This window comes from Phyllostomus discolor, chromosome 2 (genome assembly GCF_004126475.2).
Source record: "Phyllostomus discolor isolate MPI-MPIP mPhyDis1 chromosome 2, mPhyDis1.pri.v3, whole genome shotgun sequence".
Classification (NCBI taxonomy): Eukaryota; Metazoa; Chordata; class Mammalia; order Chiroptera; family Phyllostomidae; genus Phyllostomus; species Phyllostomus discolor.
Window position 1 is genome coordinate 202,013,937 of NC_040904.2, and position 19,872 is coordinate 202,033,808.

Here is a 19,872-nt window from a genome sequence, read left to right on the forward strand (position 1 = left end):
GCACATGTCAGTCTTGGGGAGAATTTGGGGCTAATCCCAATGTTTAACTATGGACATATATTGACATGAGCAATTCTTCTACAGTACGTTTACACAGAAATTGAAAATGCATTTAAAAGCCTTGATTTTTTTAGTCTTAATTCTTTTATTGAATTTTTTTTGGGGGGGAGGAAACTGTGGCTTATTTGCCTCTTTTATAATTTTTGTTCTTTTTTCATTCTTGCCACTGTCTTTCTTTGGACTTTCTTGGGCATGACTTGCTTCTTTGCCACTTTCTCCGTGTTTAATAGCCACATCCTACAACAGGCTCCTTCTCTTCCTTGGGTCTCGGGTGTTATCTAGCCCCACTAGGCTACCGTTCTTCGTTTCCTCTAGAGCACTTCCCACTTCTCATTATCGCTGTCTGCTTCTCTCTCATCGTCCTTGCCTCTCTCTGCTCTTCTCCTCCATTTTTCTCTTTGCTTCTGTGTTCAGATTCTAGCTCCAGTCTCCCTCCTCTGCTCTTTCTTCTTTCCTTTCATCTGCTGACTTGCTTCCGTCCCCTCCATCTGTTCCCCTCCTGGGTGTTTCTTTGGCCCACCTTTCCTTCTCCTCTGAGACTTCATTTTCTTGTTGGTAGGTGGGGGCTGATACTGTAAACATCACAAAAATAATTGCATTGAGAACAGGTGGTTCCCTTGGTGTCCCGGAAGACAGAGCCTTTGCGTCAGCCCGCAATGCCCGGGCTCCACAGGATGCGGGAGACAGCACTGGTGTTGGACAGGTGCCTAGACCTCAGTCACAGGACCCAACATTCCAGAACTTTAGGACACAACCTCGACCCCCACCCTCTCCCCAGCTAGAAATTGAGAAACACTGGGTCACCTGGGAAGAAAAAGAATTAACCTGCCTTCCCCATCCCCAGCACAACTTTCCAGTGTCATTCACCTAAAAGTCACTTCTATGGTACTTGCTCCCTGACCATTGGCTGCTGTGTTCTCTGTGCACCAGGTTGTGTCCAGTCCCTTTCCATCCCTCAAGGTGGCTCCCTGGAGTCGCGTCTCTGCTCAACCCCCCTGGTCCTCCACCAGCCTTGTCTGCCTCCACAGTTTAGGACCAGGAAGCAGCCAAGGCATCATTCATTGTAAATGTCTTGGTCTCTCATCTGGGGCTTTCTGCACAACGCTTCTTTTGGCTCCAAAGATTAAAACCACAGGTGGTAGATTTTGTTTGGTTTGGTTTTTCATTTTGTCAACAGAGTCCCCAGGAGACACTCTCCTTATTCAACCTTCCTCACTTCTCTTCTCTTCCTTCATTTTCTCTTTAGTTCTCACTTTTTCTACCTCATGACTAAAATTTTAATCTCTTATATTCATTTGTTCACTCATTCATTCACGCATTCAACAAAAAAATTTACCAGGTAATGACCATGAATCTGATGATTTTCCTACTTTTGATGGCAGAGACAGTACCTCTAAGATTTGTTTAAAGTGTAGCTCTTCAAAAGACACTGGCAAATTTTGGTCATTAGAAATTTCCAGATATTCTTTGAGCCAGACAGAAATTTCTGTTTTTAATGTTGTTTCTTTAATTGTTTGCCACTGAGTGTGAATTACAAATAGGTCTCATTTTAGAGTATTGTTTTTTCACCTTTGCAGAATACCAGGGCTTGCAATTATCCAGGCTTTATTCTTAATTACAATTACGACAGACGTTCACACTCGTCCATCAGTTGTGTTGTGCAGACACATGGATAGCATCGTATGTACATTAAATTAATTCTGACAGCAACCTGATGAGGTAGCTATTACCACTATCCCAATTTTGTGGATGCAAGTAAGGCTTGCATAGGTTACCCTGTTCCACTAAGCGCTCTCAGCTGATGATTGCAAAGCTAGGACTTCAGTTTTCTCTGACCCTAAAGCCCATGTTTAGTCACTGTTCTCTGCCACCTCCTGGTTATCAGATCATCCAGAGCAGTAGAAGAGAGAATTTGCAATGTGGAGTGACCAAAGGAATGGACATCTAGGGTGGGTGAGAATGGAGCTATTTTGACCTGTAAGCCAGGAGACTGAAGGGATATAATTGCTGTTTGGAGCCCCGCCCCCACACGTATAAGATACAGATCTCTTGAGGAGGGCCAGAACCCACCCCAGCTGGTTTACCTTCTGAGCCTTGGGCATGTCGGTGTGGCGCTGGGCACGGACGGAACGGGCCGCCTTGGTAGGCTTGATTGGTGCGCAGTACATCTCCAGCCTCCTCAGATCACAGCTCCGGAAGCAGCACTCATCCACAATGCCCGTCTGAGGCGCCCTGCGACTGTTGGAGCCGTATCCCGTGGGCTTGTCTGTGTAAATCAAATGCAGAGTGGTCTGGTGTTAGAGTGGGATATTCTGTCTTCAAGGTTCCACCCACCCTCTGAAGCCTCCACTCTCCCCACACCTGGTCCACCCACACTTTTTTCTTTTCTTTTTTTTAAAGATTTTATTTATTTATTTTTAGAGAGGGAAGGGAGGGAGAAAGAGAGAGAGAGAGAGAAACATCAATGTGCGGTTGCTGGGGGTCATGGCCTGCAACCCAGGCATGTACCCTGACTGAGAATTGAACCTGCGACACTGGTTCGCAGCCCGCGCTCCATCCACTGAGCTATGCCAGCCAGGGCACTTTTTTCTTTTTTTAAAATTATTTTATTGTTGTTCAATTACAGCTGTCTGCATTCCCCCACCTGCTACCCCAGCCAAACCCACCTGCCTCCCTCGCTTCCACCGTCTCCCTTGGTTTTGTCCATGTGTCCTTTATAGTAATTCCTGAAAATCCTTTCCCCCATTGTCCCCTCCCCCCTCTCCTCTGGCTATTGTTAGATTGTTCTTAATTTCAATGTCTCTGGTTATATTTTGCCTGCTTATGTGTTTTGTTGATTAGGTTCCACTTAACAGTGAGATCATATGGTATTTGTCCCTCACCACCTGGATTATTTCACTTAGCATAATGTTCTCCTGTTCCATCCATGCTGTTGCGAAGGGTAGGAGTTCCTTCTTTCTTTCTGTTGTGTAGTATTCCATCATGGAAATGTACCATAGTTTTTTGATCCACTCATTTACTGATGGGTACTTAGGTTGCGTCCAGCACTTGGCTATTGTAAATTGTGCTGCTATGAACATTGGGGCACATAGGTTCTTTTGGATTGGTGTTTCAGGGCTCTTCAGATATAGTCCCAGCAGTGGAATTGCTGGGTCAAAAGGCAGTTCCATTTTTAGTTTTCTGAGGAAATTCCATACTGTTTTCCACAGTGGTTGCACCAGTCTGCATTCCCACCAACAGTGCACTAGGGTTCCCTCTTCTCCACATCCTCTGCAACACTTGTTTCTTGATTTGTTTATGATGGCCATTCTGACTTGTATGAACTGGTATCTTACTGTGGTTTTAATTTGCACCTTTCTGATGGCTTGTGATGCTGAGTATCCTTTCATATGTCTCTGGACCCTCTGTATATCCTCCTTGGAGAAGTGGCTGTTCAAGTCTTTTGCCCATTTTTAATTGTGTTTTTTGTCTTCCTGGAGTGGGGTCATGTGAGTTCTTTATATATTTTGGAGATCAAACCCTTGTCTGAGGTATCATTGGCAAATATGTCAACTTTTTTTAGAAACTTCTCCAACAATTCCTGTGTCCATAGGTCCTTCTGGATTCCAGTATGTCTCCTGGAGTCTGCATTGTACTCGTTAGCACTAACTCATTCACAATGCACTTTGTGTTAATTCTCCTGAAGTTCTCAGTAACTTCAAGAATCTTGTGTTTGTCCAATCCTAGCTTTTCCTTATATATTGGCTTGGCTGAGAGGCTTCTAGGGATATTAATTAAAAGAAGATCACGTATTCAGTTTCCTTAACCTTTTAATCAAATCTGCATAGTTTTCGTATGCAGGATGGCTCAAATATTTGCTCTTTTGCTTAATTGCTTCCACTGTAAAATCAGAATAAGCATCAATGAAGTTTCAAATCTAGAAAGGACTCCCACTGTCCTGATGTGAAGACTGAGACTTAGGGTTGGAAGGGACTTGCTCAAAGTCATTATGCAGGAAATGGTAGAATCAAGATTTAAGCTCAGATCTTCTCTCTGCAAAATCAAAGTGCTGCATAGAGCCCAGCAGGCCTGTTTTACAACTCTGGACATGTCATTTAAGCTTCCTGGGCCTCAGTTTATTCATTTGTAAAGTGGGGTTAATGATAGCTGCCTTGTAAGGATTGTTTGAGGATTATGTGAGATAATGTGTGAAACGCAGTTAGAATATCACCAGACATACGGTAGGTCTTAAATAAATATTGGTTTGCTTCCTTCGAGCACCCCTTTCCGGGCTCTTATATGGCTTGTGAAGAAACAGTGTGACTGTTGATTGCATCCAGATACCTTAGAACTTGGAACTGATGACAGTACCAGTGTGATAGGACTCCCTCCCCTATTACCCCACAGAGACCAGAACAATCAAGTCTGATGGTTTTTTTTTTTCTGATTTTGTTTTCTTATACAATAATTATTAGACTGAGAATGAGCTAAATGTCCACCTTTCATGCGATTTGGATTGCCCGTAGGGAACACCATGAGTCAAATTTCTCTTGATATTTGCAAATCAATTAGACCTCTTTACTTGGCAAGTAGGTTTTGGTTTGGTTTCATTTTTTTTGTTGTTTTGATTTGAACACACTTTTCCTGGCTCTAGAATTAAAAGAAAGGGCAAAACAAAATTACCCGGACCTTAAAATGTACCTGAGTTCTTTGTAAGCTTTTTGTCATAGTAGAACTTCTGTTAAACCAAACATTGTTTACACACTGTTTTATAAATATATAAAACAGACAACAGTCAAACTGCCCTGGCTCAGGCAAGGGCAGGGGGACTTGGTCTCAGCTTTCTTTCACGTCCCTTAACTCCCTTGGGAGGTGGGGGTCCTCGGTTTTCTCTGCTGATGTTCAGGCTTCATGGAAGAATCCAATGATCCAGAAGAATCCAGTTAATCAATCTCACTTACATTCACTCTTAATTCCTGGCACAGGAGATAGCGTTATATTTTAAATTAAAAATCTTACATTTCCATAATAATGGCATTATTATTTAGAATGGAGTTTGGAAAGTCAAAGTTCCCAAAGTATATTTTGGGCTCCCTGGATGGGGGAGATCTGGCCCAGGTTCATGGTGGACCACCAAACTGGTGTAGCAGCCTTGCTGCTGGAAGGGCCAATCATTCCTGGCATCCTCTAAGAACTCAAATGTTTTTCTGATGCTTGACACAGGAGCCTGGGGATGCTTATTCTTCATAAGACAAGTTCACAGTCACTGAGGACAGCAGAGGGTAGTAACTCTGTGAGGGTTCAGTCTGTGGTCTCTCTGAGTGGGGTCCATTGACTTTGCTGGGGCAAATCCCGAGGGGTCCTTGTGATTGAGGGCTTTGGGGGACCAGGCAGCTGGCCCTAGTGGGAGCCTCTGTGGGGCTTTCACTTGTCATTGGAAGGTCAGCTAGTGCAGAAGACTCAGTCAGTGCTTTTTTAGTCCATAGATCAATGAATTTAGGGACAAAAAGAATTAGCATTTTTCTGTAATGTTTTATAAGGAAAGTTTACCTCATGTCCATGTATTCTTTTTTAATGTTGTTGTAATAGTGGTATAAAGACTTCGATTTTGCCATAAATGTAACTATCAGTTTTCTTACCCCAAACCTAAAAGATGTTTTTCTTTATCTATTTATAATGTCTACAATGGACTAATTGTACCTCGCTGGGGATGTATGAATATAACAGTGTTTACATGTTGCCTTTTAAAGTTTAATTAGTCCTTTGAAGTACCCTATAGGCTCGGTTTCTGGTTCTACATCAAGATAGTTAACAACAACAAAAACATTCCTCACCAGTTGAGAGGCCACATTTGAGGGTCAAAGTTTGGCCCTTTATCTTCAAATGCCTCACATTATGTCTTTTTTTTTTCAGAACCAAAATAAAGACACTTGTTGCTATGGACTAGCACTAGAAACCTGATACAGCGTGGTTTACTAGAAAGGCAGTACCAAAATTTGCTCCAATATCAATTCTGAGAAAAATAAGGATTTGTAATGACCTCTAAATTGCAGCTGTGGTCATTATGACTAACTTAAATTCGACAGAGCAAATTGTTCATCCTTTCCTTTAAAAACTCCTCGGTAGGCGCTCTGCAGTCTGCTCCAGTGGGTGGAATAGCAACTTGGTAGGAGAGCAGGAAACAAATATTGGCTTAGTGTAAGAAAAAAATTTTCTAACAATTTGAACTCAAAAGTTTCAAAAATGGGACAGACTTCTTTTAAAAATAAACTTCCCATTGCTGGAAGCAGTTAGGTAAAAATTGTATGAACACCTATGAAGACCCTAGGATCATATTCTTGTACGAAACACAATGTATGACTGCTATGGTGCCTTCTATTCTAAAGGATCTGTACCAAGTAAAGAAGTGCAGAAGAACCCCATCTAGGCCAAATATTCAATACGGTTGGAAGCCATTGACCTGGTCTCCAAGAAAGGTTGAAATATTTTCTAACTTCGAAGGTGAAAAAGTTTTTTATATTTATCATTTTGAGCTCCCCAAGATGCTCACAACATTTTTCCTTACTTGATGCTAAAACGAAAGGTGACTGGGAGTTCCAGAGTTCTTTCGTACTGGTATTATGAAGTATCTGTACATTCACTCAGTCATTAGAGTCAACAGGCATGTATAAAATGTAATAGAATTTTTCTTGTTGACAAAGTTTTAATAATGAAAATGGACATATTTATATCTTTATTGTGTTGGTAATTTTTCTCCAGAGCATGCACACCGAAGATTGCTTATCAGACAAGCTGGCCGCCACCTAACCTAGGCCTTGACTCCCCTGTGAGTGGATATCATGTGTAGTCACAGTGCACGTGTATCTTGAAAGTTGGCCAACAGACAGAATTCCAATGGTTAAACAGATGGCTTTTATAATAATAGCACTTCCCTTTAAATAATGCATGGTCAGTGGAGTAATTCAATAATCTTCAGGGAAAACTTGCTAGTTATAAGGGTTTGGGGCAGAATTGTGGCATCATCAAAACCACTCCAATTAGCTGAGTCTCACATTTTGTCCTGGTTGCAGCTACTTGCTTCCCTCCATCCCTGAAGGAAAAGGGGTAATGCTGAGATTTAACTGGGGTCATTACTTCTAGAACAGAGAGCTCCGGTCATTCATCACTGGTAAAAATGGTGCCACCTCTACTGGTGCTCCCTGGGGTTGTGTTTCTTACAGTTTTCTGGGAATGCAGTTGGAACATTGTACTCAACTTTTATTCTCCTTGAAACTTCCCCTTTTGTTTCCTGAGAGTGCTTTACTTGAGTTCACTTAATTTTACCACTAAAAAGTGGAGATGTCGATTTAAAGAATCGGTATTTAAATAATAAAAATGCAAACATTTTCAAAATGGGGAAATATGCTCTTCTGATGATATACACTTGTTACTCTTTAGGTTCCACGGAACAAGACTAGTCACTAGAAATTGCTACCAAAAAGAGGTTCCAAATTCGATCATATTTTGAGAGCAAGAAAAAAGAAGAAAGACAGTTCAAATTGGATTTCAAGGGCTATTTCTAGAAAATTCACAATTAGGTCTCTTATGGAAAACAGAAATGGGATTATTCACTTATAAAAAACTAATTTGCATTTAACTTTGATTAATGAGGTGAGGATTGATTACACAATCAAATATTACAATTAAAATCTACAGAAGGCAGAAAGTTAGGTTCCATGCACCAAGTATTTATCCAAACCCCCAGACACAAATGACGACTTAGAATCACTCAGAAGGGTTAGTTTCTCAGTGCAGCATTGCTCTGTGGACCACCTTATCTAGTAAAGGTCACTCAGATGACATGATTTTGCATGGGACAGTAGTAGGAAAGTTGAGTAAAATATGAGTAATTTTAAACTTTTCTCCATTTTAGCATCCAATGGCTATTTTCATTTCTGTAAAAATGAGAATCACTTCTCAATATTTCTTACAATTTTTGTGGCTTTCTATGGAAAACTAGACTCCTTTCATGAATTTAGAATATAAAGAAAATTGTGATAAGACTATTATCCAGACCCAAAATGTAATACTACCCTGAATTAGTGGGATTCACATTTTACTTGAAGTCTTTTGATAAGTCAATAGTTTACCTTTGAAAATGCTGTGGAAATCACACTTGAATTAAAACTCAAATTTGAGATATATGTAATCATATGCTTAGTAAAGTGTGGATTTCACTACTGTAAACTAGCCACATCATTATGCACTTAGATTAGCACAGGTATGTTCACATACATATTCAAACATATATCAGGAATTAAGTGACTTACTATTAGTATCAAAGCTATTGCCAAACATTTTAAAATTAGAATTGTTTCTGAAGAAGTTTTTCAAAAGTATGTACTTATTGCCTGCCTTACACGGTACTAGCAGACTCTGTACATTTCTACTTTTCTGCAGAAAGATTTTTCCAAGTAGAATTGACCTTTGGCATCTGTAAAAGTGAGCACAGAAAATGTTCTTTTCTATGAATTGCATGTCACAAGCTTTTCTTGAAAACCTATCAAATGTAGGCATCGATTTCACTTTGGCCTGTGTTAATTTTTAATTGCCAGTGTTTGCTGGTCCCACTACTTCTCCATTGGACAAGATCATCTTTTCTAGGAATTATGACCCTGTTTGACCTGCCAACACCCCCAGCACTCAGCAACTCTTTCGCAGCTACTAAATCCTCATAGCCCAAAAGACCAAAGTCTTCCCGTTGCCCAACCAGATCAATGTTTGTGTATCTTTGCACCTAAAAGGAATAAAACAGAGCTCTAGGGGGTTGCGTCCTTTTTTTCAAACCCTCTTTTCTTTTGGAAGCTCCGACTCAAGGGAAGGTGTGAAAATAGTGCTATTCAGTCTGCCTCTGTCTCCAAGGCCAGGGAACTAAAGCGCAAGACCTAGTGACAAGAGAACTAGAGATTCAGAGGAGAAACATTACTGTTTTAGGACTCTTTGGAGAAATGGGCCGACGGAGTGGGAAGCAACATGATGTATTGCTTTAGCCTGATACAATGCCCTGGAGGATGCGTGTCTTGCCAGGACAGCACAATTTACTAGTTTAGGTCTGTTTCCAGGGCTTGGAGGAGATAGATGTAGCCAACAAAATTACACTTTGGCAAGAGAAATGCTTTGCTGGACAGAAATGTTGTCCTAAGGGAATGGCTTGGTTTATCAACGTCTAAGGTAAAGATAATCAAATGCCAAAGAGGTCATTTTTATGTTTGAATTATTTCAATTGGGTCTGCTATAGAAGTTAGCTACCACTTTCTAGTTATATAGCTTCAATTATTTAGAACCTACTATAGGATTTGAGTATGATCTGCCTGTGACACCTGTCATGCCAACAAAGGAGGCAATACTTGGAGTGGCTTAAAGTACAGGTTTGGAGTCAGACAGATCTGGATTTTCCCTCTTATATCCTGTTTGCCTTGGACAAGGTGCCAAATCTTCCAAGACTTAGATTCTTTTATGTAAAATGGACATAATAAGAGTAGCTCCCAGGGCTACAGTGAAGATGAAATGAGAATGTATGTACACTATTTTGCAGAATGTCTGGTATGTAGTAAACTCTAAATAAATGTTAGCTGTTGTTGTTATCATTATTGTTGAGTTGGCTAACATAGCTAGTGGAGTAGATATCCTCTTCTTCTCTTAAAAATGCATCCTTTCAGAGTTTCATTGAAAAAGATGGCTTTCTGGATAAAAGAGGATGTTCTCCATTAAGATGAATGAATATCTATTCTTTTAAAAGGATAGCCAAGCTTTATGTTGTATACAAAGTGGGCAAAAATAGGTTTACAGTCGTAATATAAATAAATAATACAATAATAAATAATAATACAAGAATGATTTTTGTGCTTCGCATACTCACAACTATAAACCTACATTTGCCAACCCTTGTACACTGTCCTGAATAATTTTACTCCAAAATAGATGCTTTATGGGAATGGATCCTGCAATCAAGTCAAATAAGACCAAGTCACATAGGCTTCTCTTGACCTCTTGTTACCTTTGATTTCTCCCAAATAATCAACTGTCTAAAATAATTGAGTTTTCAGTGTTGTTATCCATTTAGAGAGGTTTCCCAGTCACTCTTAAGCAGCACGGGCATTCCTCTCCTCTCTCTCCATTTCATGCCGCACCTCTTTCTTTTCTCTTCTTCACCTGAATCTCCCAGTCTCCTGCTATTGCAGCCATTGACATTCTTTTTACTCACTGATGAACTTTTGGGCAAAAGCTCATGCTATGTGGAGTTCACGGTAGGCTAGGAATTAGAGTTTAGTTTCCTCCCTAGAATGACAGAACTACGGCCCTGACTCCTGCCAACCGTGCTTTGGAAATGAGCAGCCCCTGAGTATACAGTGTCACCAGGCCCACATAATCACTACTCCATCTTGGACTCGTGCCGGAATGGGATGAAAACAGAGCACAAGAGAAAGAATAAGAAGGGATGTTGAGGAATCACGTATGTGGACCTTAGTTATCTCATGTTTGTTGAGAAAGACTGTGACGGAAATTGTAAGGTGACTCTGGCTCCAAGCTGGAGATTGTCACCATGCCACCAGCATTATCTCCTATTCTTACACTGTTATTGTTAGTCTACTCTTTCAGATGTGGGAAGAGAGGCCTTATAGGCAAAACAGAAGGCACTCGTGAATAGAGGGTAACGCCCCACTCTCTGGTGCCACAGAAAGATGAATCAGCCAAAGGAGTATTAAAGCACATTCTCTTTATTTTTAGTTTCACTCTAAAGTCTATCATTTCTCTTTTCTTTGCAACTTGGCACCTGCCCGGTGTTCTCAGGGGCCCTGCTCCCTGTCAGTCTCCTCACTTGGGCCTCTGTGTTTTGCTCAGAGCACATCTGGAGGTTTTCCCAGGGGTGGGTGTGACACGGTCAGGATGGCAGGTGAAGGGGGAACGTCTGCCAGGGGAGTCTGGTGTGTCTGAAGGGAGAGTGTCAGGAGGCAGAGGCCCAGTAAGGGGAGGCGTCCGGGCCCGCATCATGGGGAAAGCTGGGGGAAGGCAGCCTCCACAGCAGCAGGGACAGTCCTTGGCATTATTGCAGAGCAGAAACAGCCAGAGTCAGCGACAACTTGAACACAGGGAGAGAAGGAGGAGTGAGGACGAAGAGCATGGTTGAGGCGTTACATGATATAAACAACTGCAGGGTGTACACTTCAGTGCCAGTGGGTTGGTTGTGTGGGATGTGCCTTTCATGCCGGCATGTCAACAGTGTTGGTCCTGCGTGGAAAGGTCCTGGGGAGTGTTTCTAGAGCACACAGCCCAGAGCAATATGCAGACAGGGGATGGGAAGAAGGCAATATGGTATATTGAAAACAACATTAGGTGCCAACCTCAGGTCCTTTGTGTGAATTCACAAGTCATCCAAACTCTCTGAGTTTCAGTTTTCTCACGTAGACAACCAAAGTGCTAGATAATAATATCAAGCAGTTTTACTGACAATACGACTAAGGATTATCTAGATGGTTACGCTACCCACTTTTTAAATCAATAAGGTATGTATGGCCTATCAGTGTTTCTCCCTAAAAGGAGGGAGATACATAGTGAAGAGAAGTTATGATAGAACGAGGAATTTCCTCTTTGTCGGTTTAGTTGTAGGTAAAAGCAAGATATGTGGGCTGAATTTAAGGAAATCAGGGATCAGTGTTGAGTTTGCTGGAGCAAAATGGGGAGAATGTCCAATGTGGAGGTGGGTTGAGGTAAGGAGGGGAAATAAGACCGTCTGTGGGGATTGCACAGGCCAGCTCAAGACAGGATACATGCGTAATTAGAAAAAGAATAAGAAGAATGAGGGTCATTTGCTGGAGCTCTTGAAACAGTGGAAAGAGTCAAATACATTTCGAAAACCAGGGTCCTAAAGACTCTGAAGAATAAGGAAAAGGAATCGTCCTCACTTGAGTGGGTGCTTGGAAGTAAGAATTAGTGTGAGGAGACTAGGAATCCTGGGGCATGGCTTATCACCATCACACTCTGCAAAGCTGCATCTTCAAAGACGAGTAAGTGCCAAGCCCTAGGAGGGTTATTAATATTGTCGACCTTCTTAGTGCTCACTGTGGCCAGCATTTTATTTTACTAGTTTCCTTGGTGTTTGTCAATGGTATATGAATCCTCTGTACAATATTCAGTTCTTGCCAGGGGGACAGATGCATAGTTTCCCTTAAAAATAAGGGCCAGCTATGACTACATGTTACCTCATCTCCTATAATGTGAATGAGCTTCTAGGAAGGTCATCATCTCTGCCATTGGTACTCCAACTTCTGCCCAGAGGATAAAATTAGAATATGACCATTTAAACATGGCTTTTCAAATGCTACCCCTTTTTTGGTAAAATAAGCTATTGTTAAGGTTTTCTAAAATTTAAAGTTTGTACAAGGAGTTCTCAAGTAAGGTTTAGTATTTTTCACCAAAATACCAAGTAGGTAGGCAGACTAAAGCTGAATGGCTCATTTAGAGAGTGATTATATTATTTCAGGAAACTTTAGCTAAAACCTGGACTTATCAGACCATCCTTCCTTTCTTTTACTTCTACAGAATTTTGCTGCTATAACTTTCCCCTTAACATTTGATTGCTTCAACATGACCAAGAGACGTTAAGCACTTTCCTCAAATTGTTTTATCTTTGAATTTCATACAGCTTTGGGCATACTAACAAACTTAAAGTCAACTTAAGAGGATTCATAATAATCTGGCAATCACTGAACCTGCCAGTTTTTCACCATCCTCTATCTCTTCCCTAAAACTTCTTTTTCTGAACTGAAGAAAGAGTGGTTTGTTTCAGTTACAGCCTGTCTCCAAGCTAACTCCTGCTCCTATCTTTATTTCCACTGGGACCAATATCATCCCTGTATCTCCAAACCTCATCAAGGGCTTTTTAGCAAAAATTATTATCAATCAAGAAAATTATCTGTTCATTTGATTTATCTTACTAAATTCTGCAAAGAAAAATCTTTTTGGTTTGTGATATTGGCAGAAAAAAACAAACTCTTTTTTATTTTCAATTCTTTTCTCACTACTCCAACACTGTGAGTGACTGGCCACATCACTCTGGGACCCCACTCTGAGGCAATGGTCACTTGGCCTCCTAGCTGACCACTCACTTCTGTGAATTTCCTTTCTGAGAACTGGGGAGAATTGCCCCAGCGGTCGTATCCAATTTGTCACAAAACCTATCCATGGTTGCAGAATTAGTTGGTTTCATTAGGAGTAAGCAATGTGAGGCCTAATGTGTCATAGAGCTGGGGAGGCTCCTTTGAGTCAGGACGCTGGACCAGGGTAACTGCTTGTGGGACACTTTATTTCCCTCAACACCTGCCTTCTGTCTGTTCTCTTTGGCTCAGATCTGTGTTGGGAAGGCTGTATGGAGGTACTGCTTATGCTAATATTTAGGCATAATTAGCTCTGTCCTAACTAGCTGGAAACAAGGGCTCAAGTTGAGGGGTGAAGTGCTCTCTTCTGACAGATAGTTTTTTAGCAAGGTAGCCTCCATTTTATCTTCCCAGATTTCCAGTAAGTACAGATGCTCCTTGACTTATGATGGGGTTATGTTCTGATAAACCCATCAGCATAAGGTGAAAGGATCTTAAGGTGAAAATGCATTTAATACTACAGAGAGGAGTATGAATTGTTTATACCCTTGTAGTCATGTAGCTGACTGGGAGTTGGAGGCTCCCTGCCACTGTCCAGCACTATGTACTGCATATTGCTAACCCAGGAAAAGACCAACATTCATAATTCAAAGTATGGTTTCTACTGAATGCATATTGTTTTTACACTATCATAAGTTTGAAAAATCATTAAGTTGAACCATAGTAAGCCAAGGACGTTCTGTGCCTAATTCCTCTCACACTTGTGAGAAAGAAGATCAAATCCATAGACCTCTGGCCCCAACCGGTGTGGCTCAGTTGGTTAGGAGTTGTCCCGCAAAGTGAAAGGTCACCAGTTTAATTTCTGGTCAGGAAATGTGCCAGGGTTGAGGGTTTGGTCCCAGATTGGGGCTCGCATGAGAGGCAACTGATCAATGTTTCTCTCTTATGTTGATGCTTCTCTCCTCTTTCTCTATCCTTTTCCCTCTCTCTGAAAATAAATAAAATATTTTTTAAAAGTCCTTGGATCTCTGGATGGGCATGGTCTCCACAATCACCATGATGTCAAATGGATATTTGTATAAAAACTGCATATATAAACTGTTAGGCTGATGAGAAGAAACCCCTCAAGGTCTTTTAGCAGCTTCTGTATAATAGGGATGGGAGGAGAGAGGTGAAGCTTTTTGACTGCGTAGTAGGTTCTGCTAAGAGAATGAAGAGAGCTCCACACAGCCCCATTCCTGAATTATGAGCTCAAGTCATTGGCAATGACTTTTAAAGAAAAGAATGATAAGAAAAAAGGGGCTGCTGGTTTAGAGACATTTTAATCTACTTCTAAGAGTTGCCGATTCATTGATTCTTTTTTCTTATCAAGCAACTTTTAGTCCTCCTCTTCCTTTGCTCCTGGTTCAGGATGGGACTTTTGTAAAAGTCACTTGTGAAGTCTTAGTCTTCTAGTATCTTCTCGTTGAACCAGTGCTCCCATGGTCCCCTGATATCTGCCCTCCTCAAGCATTTCCTGCAGTCAGACTATGAACCATTATAAATTCCTTGCATTTTTCAAAACATCTGTGCCTTCTTCTGCCACATCTTTTTTTCCTGATACTCAACAGGCCACAAATCACCCTAGACTTCTCTTTCCAGGCTCATGATGTCTTAATATTCTCCTTCCAACCAAATTCCTCTCTTGTCCTTGGCTGTGGCTCTTGGCTTCCCAGCCTTCTCATCTCCCCTGTCTGCATTAGTCATCGGTGGCATCACCAAGAGTGTCTCTTTCTCCCAGCCTTCTATCTGAAATTATGCATTGTTGTATGTCAGAATTACTAGGCAGACCATGCTACCTGTTTTGATTATAATTAAGCTCCCTAATATGACTTAAACATAGTAGGGCAGACACCTCCATGCAGCAAGAACACTTGAGGAGACACAAACCTAGAGGGTACCAGTTAACTAATGAGAAGAAACTATGATAAGACCTGAAGATCTATCCAAATGAGATTGGGAACTTTTTCATTAAACTCAAGTTTCTCCTGAGATTGAAAGTGGGCATTTTGTTCTTCTGTTCATTTTATATTTATACTTATCTGACATTTAGAACAATAGGAAGCCTCGCAATAATATGCTACCAATAGCTTCCCTTTAGTGAGTTCTTTCTGTTAAGCTACTATTGCAAATATTACTTTTCATGTCTTATCTCATTTACATCCTAGAGTGACTACATGGAATAGGCATTATTATTATAGCCATTGTATATATGAGGAAACCGAGGTGTAGCTAGTTTAGTAACTCAACCCAAATGACACAGCTAGTAAGTTGCAGAGCCATTTCACCTTAATTGGGGACATCTTGAAGATGGGGAAATTCCTAGGTGAGGACAAACTCTGGTATTGACACTGATACTGGAATTCTCAAAGGTACATAATGCTAATATCCATGAAGGTATGTATGAGTGAGGTCGTCTAAGTCGGCAGACCAAAGTCCAGGGTTTCAGCGTGAGCAACAGACAGAATTTTATCCTAGGTACTCCAGAGAGTGCCAGAAGGAGTGTCATGCATGGCTTTTGCCAGAGAGAGAAGTCTGTGCAACCCTGCTGTTGAGGGCAAAGCTGGGTATTGGATACTCACTTCTCACCCAGTAAACTGTGATTTTTTTCCAGTTTCAGAAGGGCCAGTTGGCTCTGTCTGTCATGCAGCCAGACCAGCTTGTTTCCGATCTCCTTGAATCACACTAAGTTATAGAAACTTTATCAGAAATTAAAATATAGACATTTTACTCATAATTTTGGGATCCCAACAAATCACATTACCTTCATTTTTCTAACTTTTTCTAGTTCTCATCCAGATGAACACATTTTGACAGACTATAGTCACAGCCCAAATTTAATGTAGTATTGTGTTTCTTTCACTTAATATTATAGTGCAACCTTCATAATTATAATTTTAAAGCTGAAGAATAATTTATTGAGTAGATCTGCCATCATTTACTTCTTTATCTACTTTCCCATTATTAGACATTTTGGCTATTTGCAGTCTTATCATAATTTTAACTGATACTGCAGTGTCTTTGGGCAGGTAACTTTCTACTTCTTTGAGATTATTTATAAGACTTAATTCCCAGGAGGGGAATTACTGAGTCAAAGGATATTATCAGACAGTCCTATTTTTTTCTGAAGATAAGTGCATTTAATATTTTTGATGAAAGCTCACCATTTTGCACAAGGACCAGAAGGGAAGACCAAAGGACCAAAGCAGAGAACTATAACCAGATTTTCTTCCAGGGTTAGAAAAGAGACAGCCAAGGTGGAACACAAACAGGAATCTTACCTGCATCCCATGAATGAGAACAAGAGAAACAATCTCTGTTTTCAATTACTAGTGCAGTTTCCTCTGAAGGAAACATGGAGTGTAACCAGGGCTTGGGCTTGGCACCCAAAGGTTCGCCAAGTAGAAGAAAAACCAGGGATAATGAAATTGATGACAAGAGACCCTGATTCTCAACTTCCACAATCACCAAGCACCTGTGAGTTTTTTTTTGTTTTCTGTAGGGTGGAGAGAGGCGAAGGCCAAGGAGCCAAGACAACGCCGCATCCCACTGTATGGAGAGGGCGAATCTGCTGCTGTGCTCCTTCTGAACCCAGGTCCTCTCTGGGTCACTGCCCAAGCTCCTGTCTCTCAACCCTCTTTCCGGGGGTGGTATCCCTGACAGTATGCCTCCCCATCCAATACAAAATTTGTCCAACTATGTCCTTCAGCCACATTACTGGGGATAAAGCATGCAATCCCCAATGTCTACTGAGCACCTACTATGTTCTAGACACTGCTCTTGGTACTGAGGATCCAAAGTGAACAAAACAGACAAAGATGATTAACAGGTCACCATTCCCATTATAACCCTGGTGACTGTGACAATTAAAAAGGAAACTGTAGTGCAAGGTTGCTGGACTCAAGAGTTTAATGACGACTACCCAGAGCAATTGAGTCTGAGTTTAGCAAGACACATTGATTTTAGGCCCCTGGGAAAGTCCTGTCTGAGGACTTATTCCCGCTAACCTCTCTGAAGGTGTGAAACGATTCTTTTGTGCATCATAAACTAGTCCTTAACTATCTATTAGCCTTTATTTTCTGTTTTATGAGGACTGGTCCAGTTCCCCAACTTGATTTGAAGCACCTAAGTGTCTCATATTTCTGTGTCTGGAAGTACAACACTGGGCCCTCATCAGGCACTTCATAAACACTCACAGACCAGTGGACTCAAAAGCTGAGAGCGAAGTCAGTACACAGAGAGACACAATGTAAAGAAATGTTTACAGAGGAAAGAAAAGACCCCATATCAGCCAGTCTCTCTGTTTCCTTTCTCGTTAAAGGGGGATGATAATAGCATTGACCTCTACCAGGTTGTTGTGAGTTAAGACAAATAAAGAGCTGGAAAGAGCAAGGGGCACAGAGCAAGCAGTCATGAAACATCACCTTCCATCACCATCAGTAGCATGGCCGTTAATGAATTCATCGTGAGGCTGTGCGGGGAAGTGGTTAGAGCACAGTTCCCGGAGCCGGTGTGCCTGAGGTTAGATGCTGGCTCCACCATTACTAATCATGTAGCTGTGGGTAGGTTTATTTAACCTCTCAGTTCGCAGTGAAAAGGGGAATGCAAACCCATCTCACACGGTCCTTGTGACAAATGCAGGAGTAAACACCTACCAAATGTTAGTGACAATTATTCAGCAAAGACTCTGTGAATGACCATTATGTGCCTGGACTCGGGGTTCAGAATACAGATGAGGACAAAGGAGTCTTTGCCCTCTCTCCTCCCCTCCTGCCATGCTAACTCTAGAGCTAACTGCAGGGAGTGCATGGCAGTTCATGAATCACTTTCACACACATTCTACCCTGCAGCTATTTCAAAAACCTTAGGAGGCAGATGGAATTATTCCCATTATACAGATGAGAAAACAGAGTTTAAGTGACTTATGAATCTAGAAGTTCCTTTGATTCCAGTTAGTAAAACTTCTCCACCCACATAATTGTCCCCTAACCCTCATGAGAGGATGAATTTCAGGTTCATGAATCTTTGGGGGTTCCTAAAGCAGCCAGCAGGCAGTAGGGTGGCAGTGGGGGCAGTGGGGTGGGTGGTTACACAATGATACGTACCAGTGCCTCTTAAATGAGAGGCTTCCTCAGTATCCCCTAGAGGGCTGGTTACAACATTATCACTGGGCCCCACCCTCAGGGTTTCTGTGTCAATAGGCCTGAGCTGTGCCTGAGAATCTGCATTTCCCACAGGTTCATAGATGGTGCTGATGCCTGTGTGATGTGATCTCCCTACAGGTGTATATGATACATGGTGAAGTAGCAGACACGAGAGAGGAGGAAAGGGCCAGTGTGGACTGCAGTTCTGGGAAAGACCTCTTACACTTAAAAAACTCCAGAAAGGCTTCATATCTCTTTTGATAATTGCCTAATAAAGGTATCCACATGTTAGTCTAGTAGCAGAACCACTTTTATTGAAGAAGGAAAATAAAAGTCACAATCCTCCAAAGAAACTAAACTGAAACGGAAAACCCATGTTGATCTTTTTCCCTGTCCTGCATCTTTCACTCGTGCAGTCTGTGCCACTCTGACTTCCAGCTAGCACCTGAAGACGACAAGCCAGGTCACAGGGAAAGAAATCAGAGCCTTAGCAGAGTGCCTGGCCAAAAGCAAAGCTAGGAACGCAGCAACATCCTATGATATTGAAAACTGCCTTTACTAAGTACCAGGCTCAATTTATTCTTAGGCTTTCAAAATTGTCAGGTGGGTATTTAAGCCCATCTGCACTTAGTAAAACTCAGTTCAGAAGAACAGACTTTCTGAGGACCTAAATTTACCTTTTCTGTGCCCTTACCTTTTATAACCTCCTAGGGTAAGGCAGAGAAGCCGAACAGGTGAAGTGGGTTTTTGGCACACCTTTGGGAATGCATCATCAAAGCATCCTTTCATGGCTCATTCAAACTTGTGGCAAAGGAGAGCACAAGGGAAATACACTCCTGATGATTACCTATAGAACTGAGGTGGTTACATAAACCAAAGGACATTCAAGTTTGCAGAAAGAGAAACATCACAGTTTGTTATTTGTCGCTCGGGCTACGCACAGTCACCAAAACTCCTCAAGCAAGTGTCAGGATCAGTCCTGCAGCGGAAATGGTTAATTAACCCAACTGCTTCCACACAGAAGTGGCAGGAAGAGGGCAGAGGCTGCTCTATTTTTTTCCGAGCCCTTCTCCTGGGAGTATGTGTGAGGCTCTCACAGCTTTAAATCAAATGGTGCCCTGCAGTCAGGAAATCCATATCGGGAGCACCGGGAGGAAAGCTGGGGCTGCTGCTGGCTTGACAATTATAGCTTTCTTCCAGGTCCCTGTTTCCACTTCCCTTTAAAGGAGGAGTTGGGTTTTTAACAATTCCCTCTCTAGTCACTTCCTTCCAGTTGCCTTGCTGGGTCATTTCAGTCCATGCCTTCTTCACAGATCTTTTTTGGGGAAAAGATCAGAGGGAAAATGACCTTCTTTACTAATTGGGAAGCCGCATGGGTATCCCCAGGGCTTGTGGGAACTTCTGTGGTGAGGGGTCCCCCACCCACCCTGACTGTTTCTCAGGTAGCAAGCAATCACCATGGGATCCTCAGGGGAGGTAGCAACAGGTACAGGGACACTTATCAGCGCCCCCTCCTT

At 41.8% G+C, this 19,872-nt stretch overlaps 1 protein-coding gene across 6 annotated transcripts in view; it reads right to left on the reverse strand.

Annotated features, from left to right (window-relative positions):
* Positions 1–19,872, reverse strand: part of IGF1 (insulin like growth factor 1) — a 74,045-nt gene that overhangs the window by 18,047 nt on the left and 36,126 nt on the right. For 3 of the 6 annotated variants that reach the window (XM_028532789.2, XM_028532790.2, XM_036019497.1), the window contains exon 3: positions 2,145–2,326. In XM_028532789.2, the coding sequence (XP_028388590.1) occupies positions 2,145–2,326 (182 nt within the window). Of the gene's footprint in view, positions 1–200; positions 633–2,144; positions 2,327–19,872 lie in introns of those variants that run through there. The other 3 variants (XM_036019498.1, XM_036019496.1, XM_028532788.2) reach the window with 2 other exon arrangements.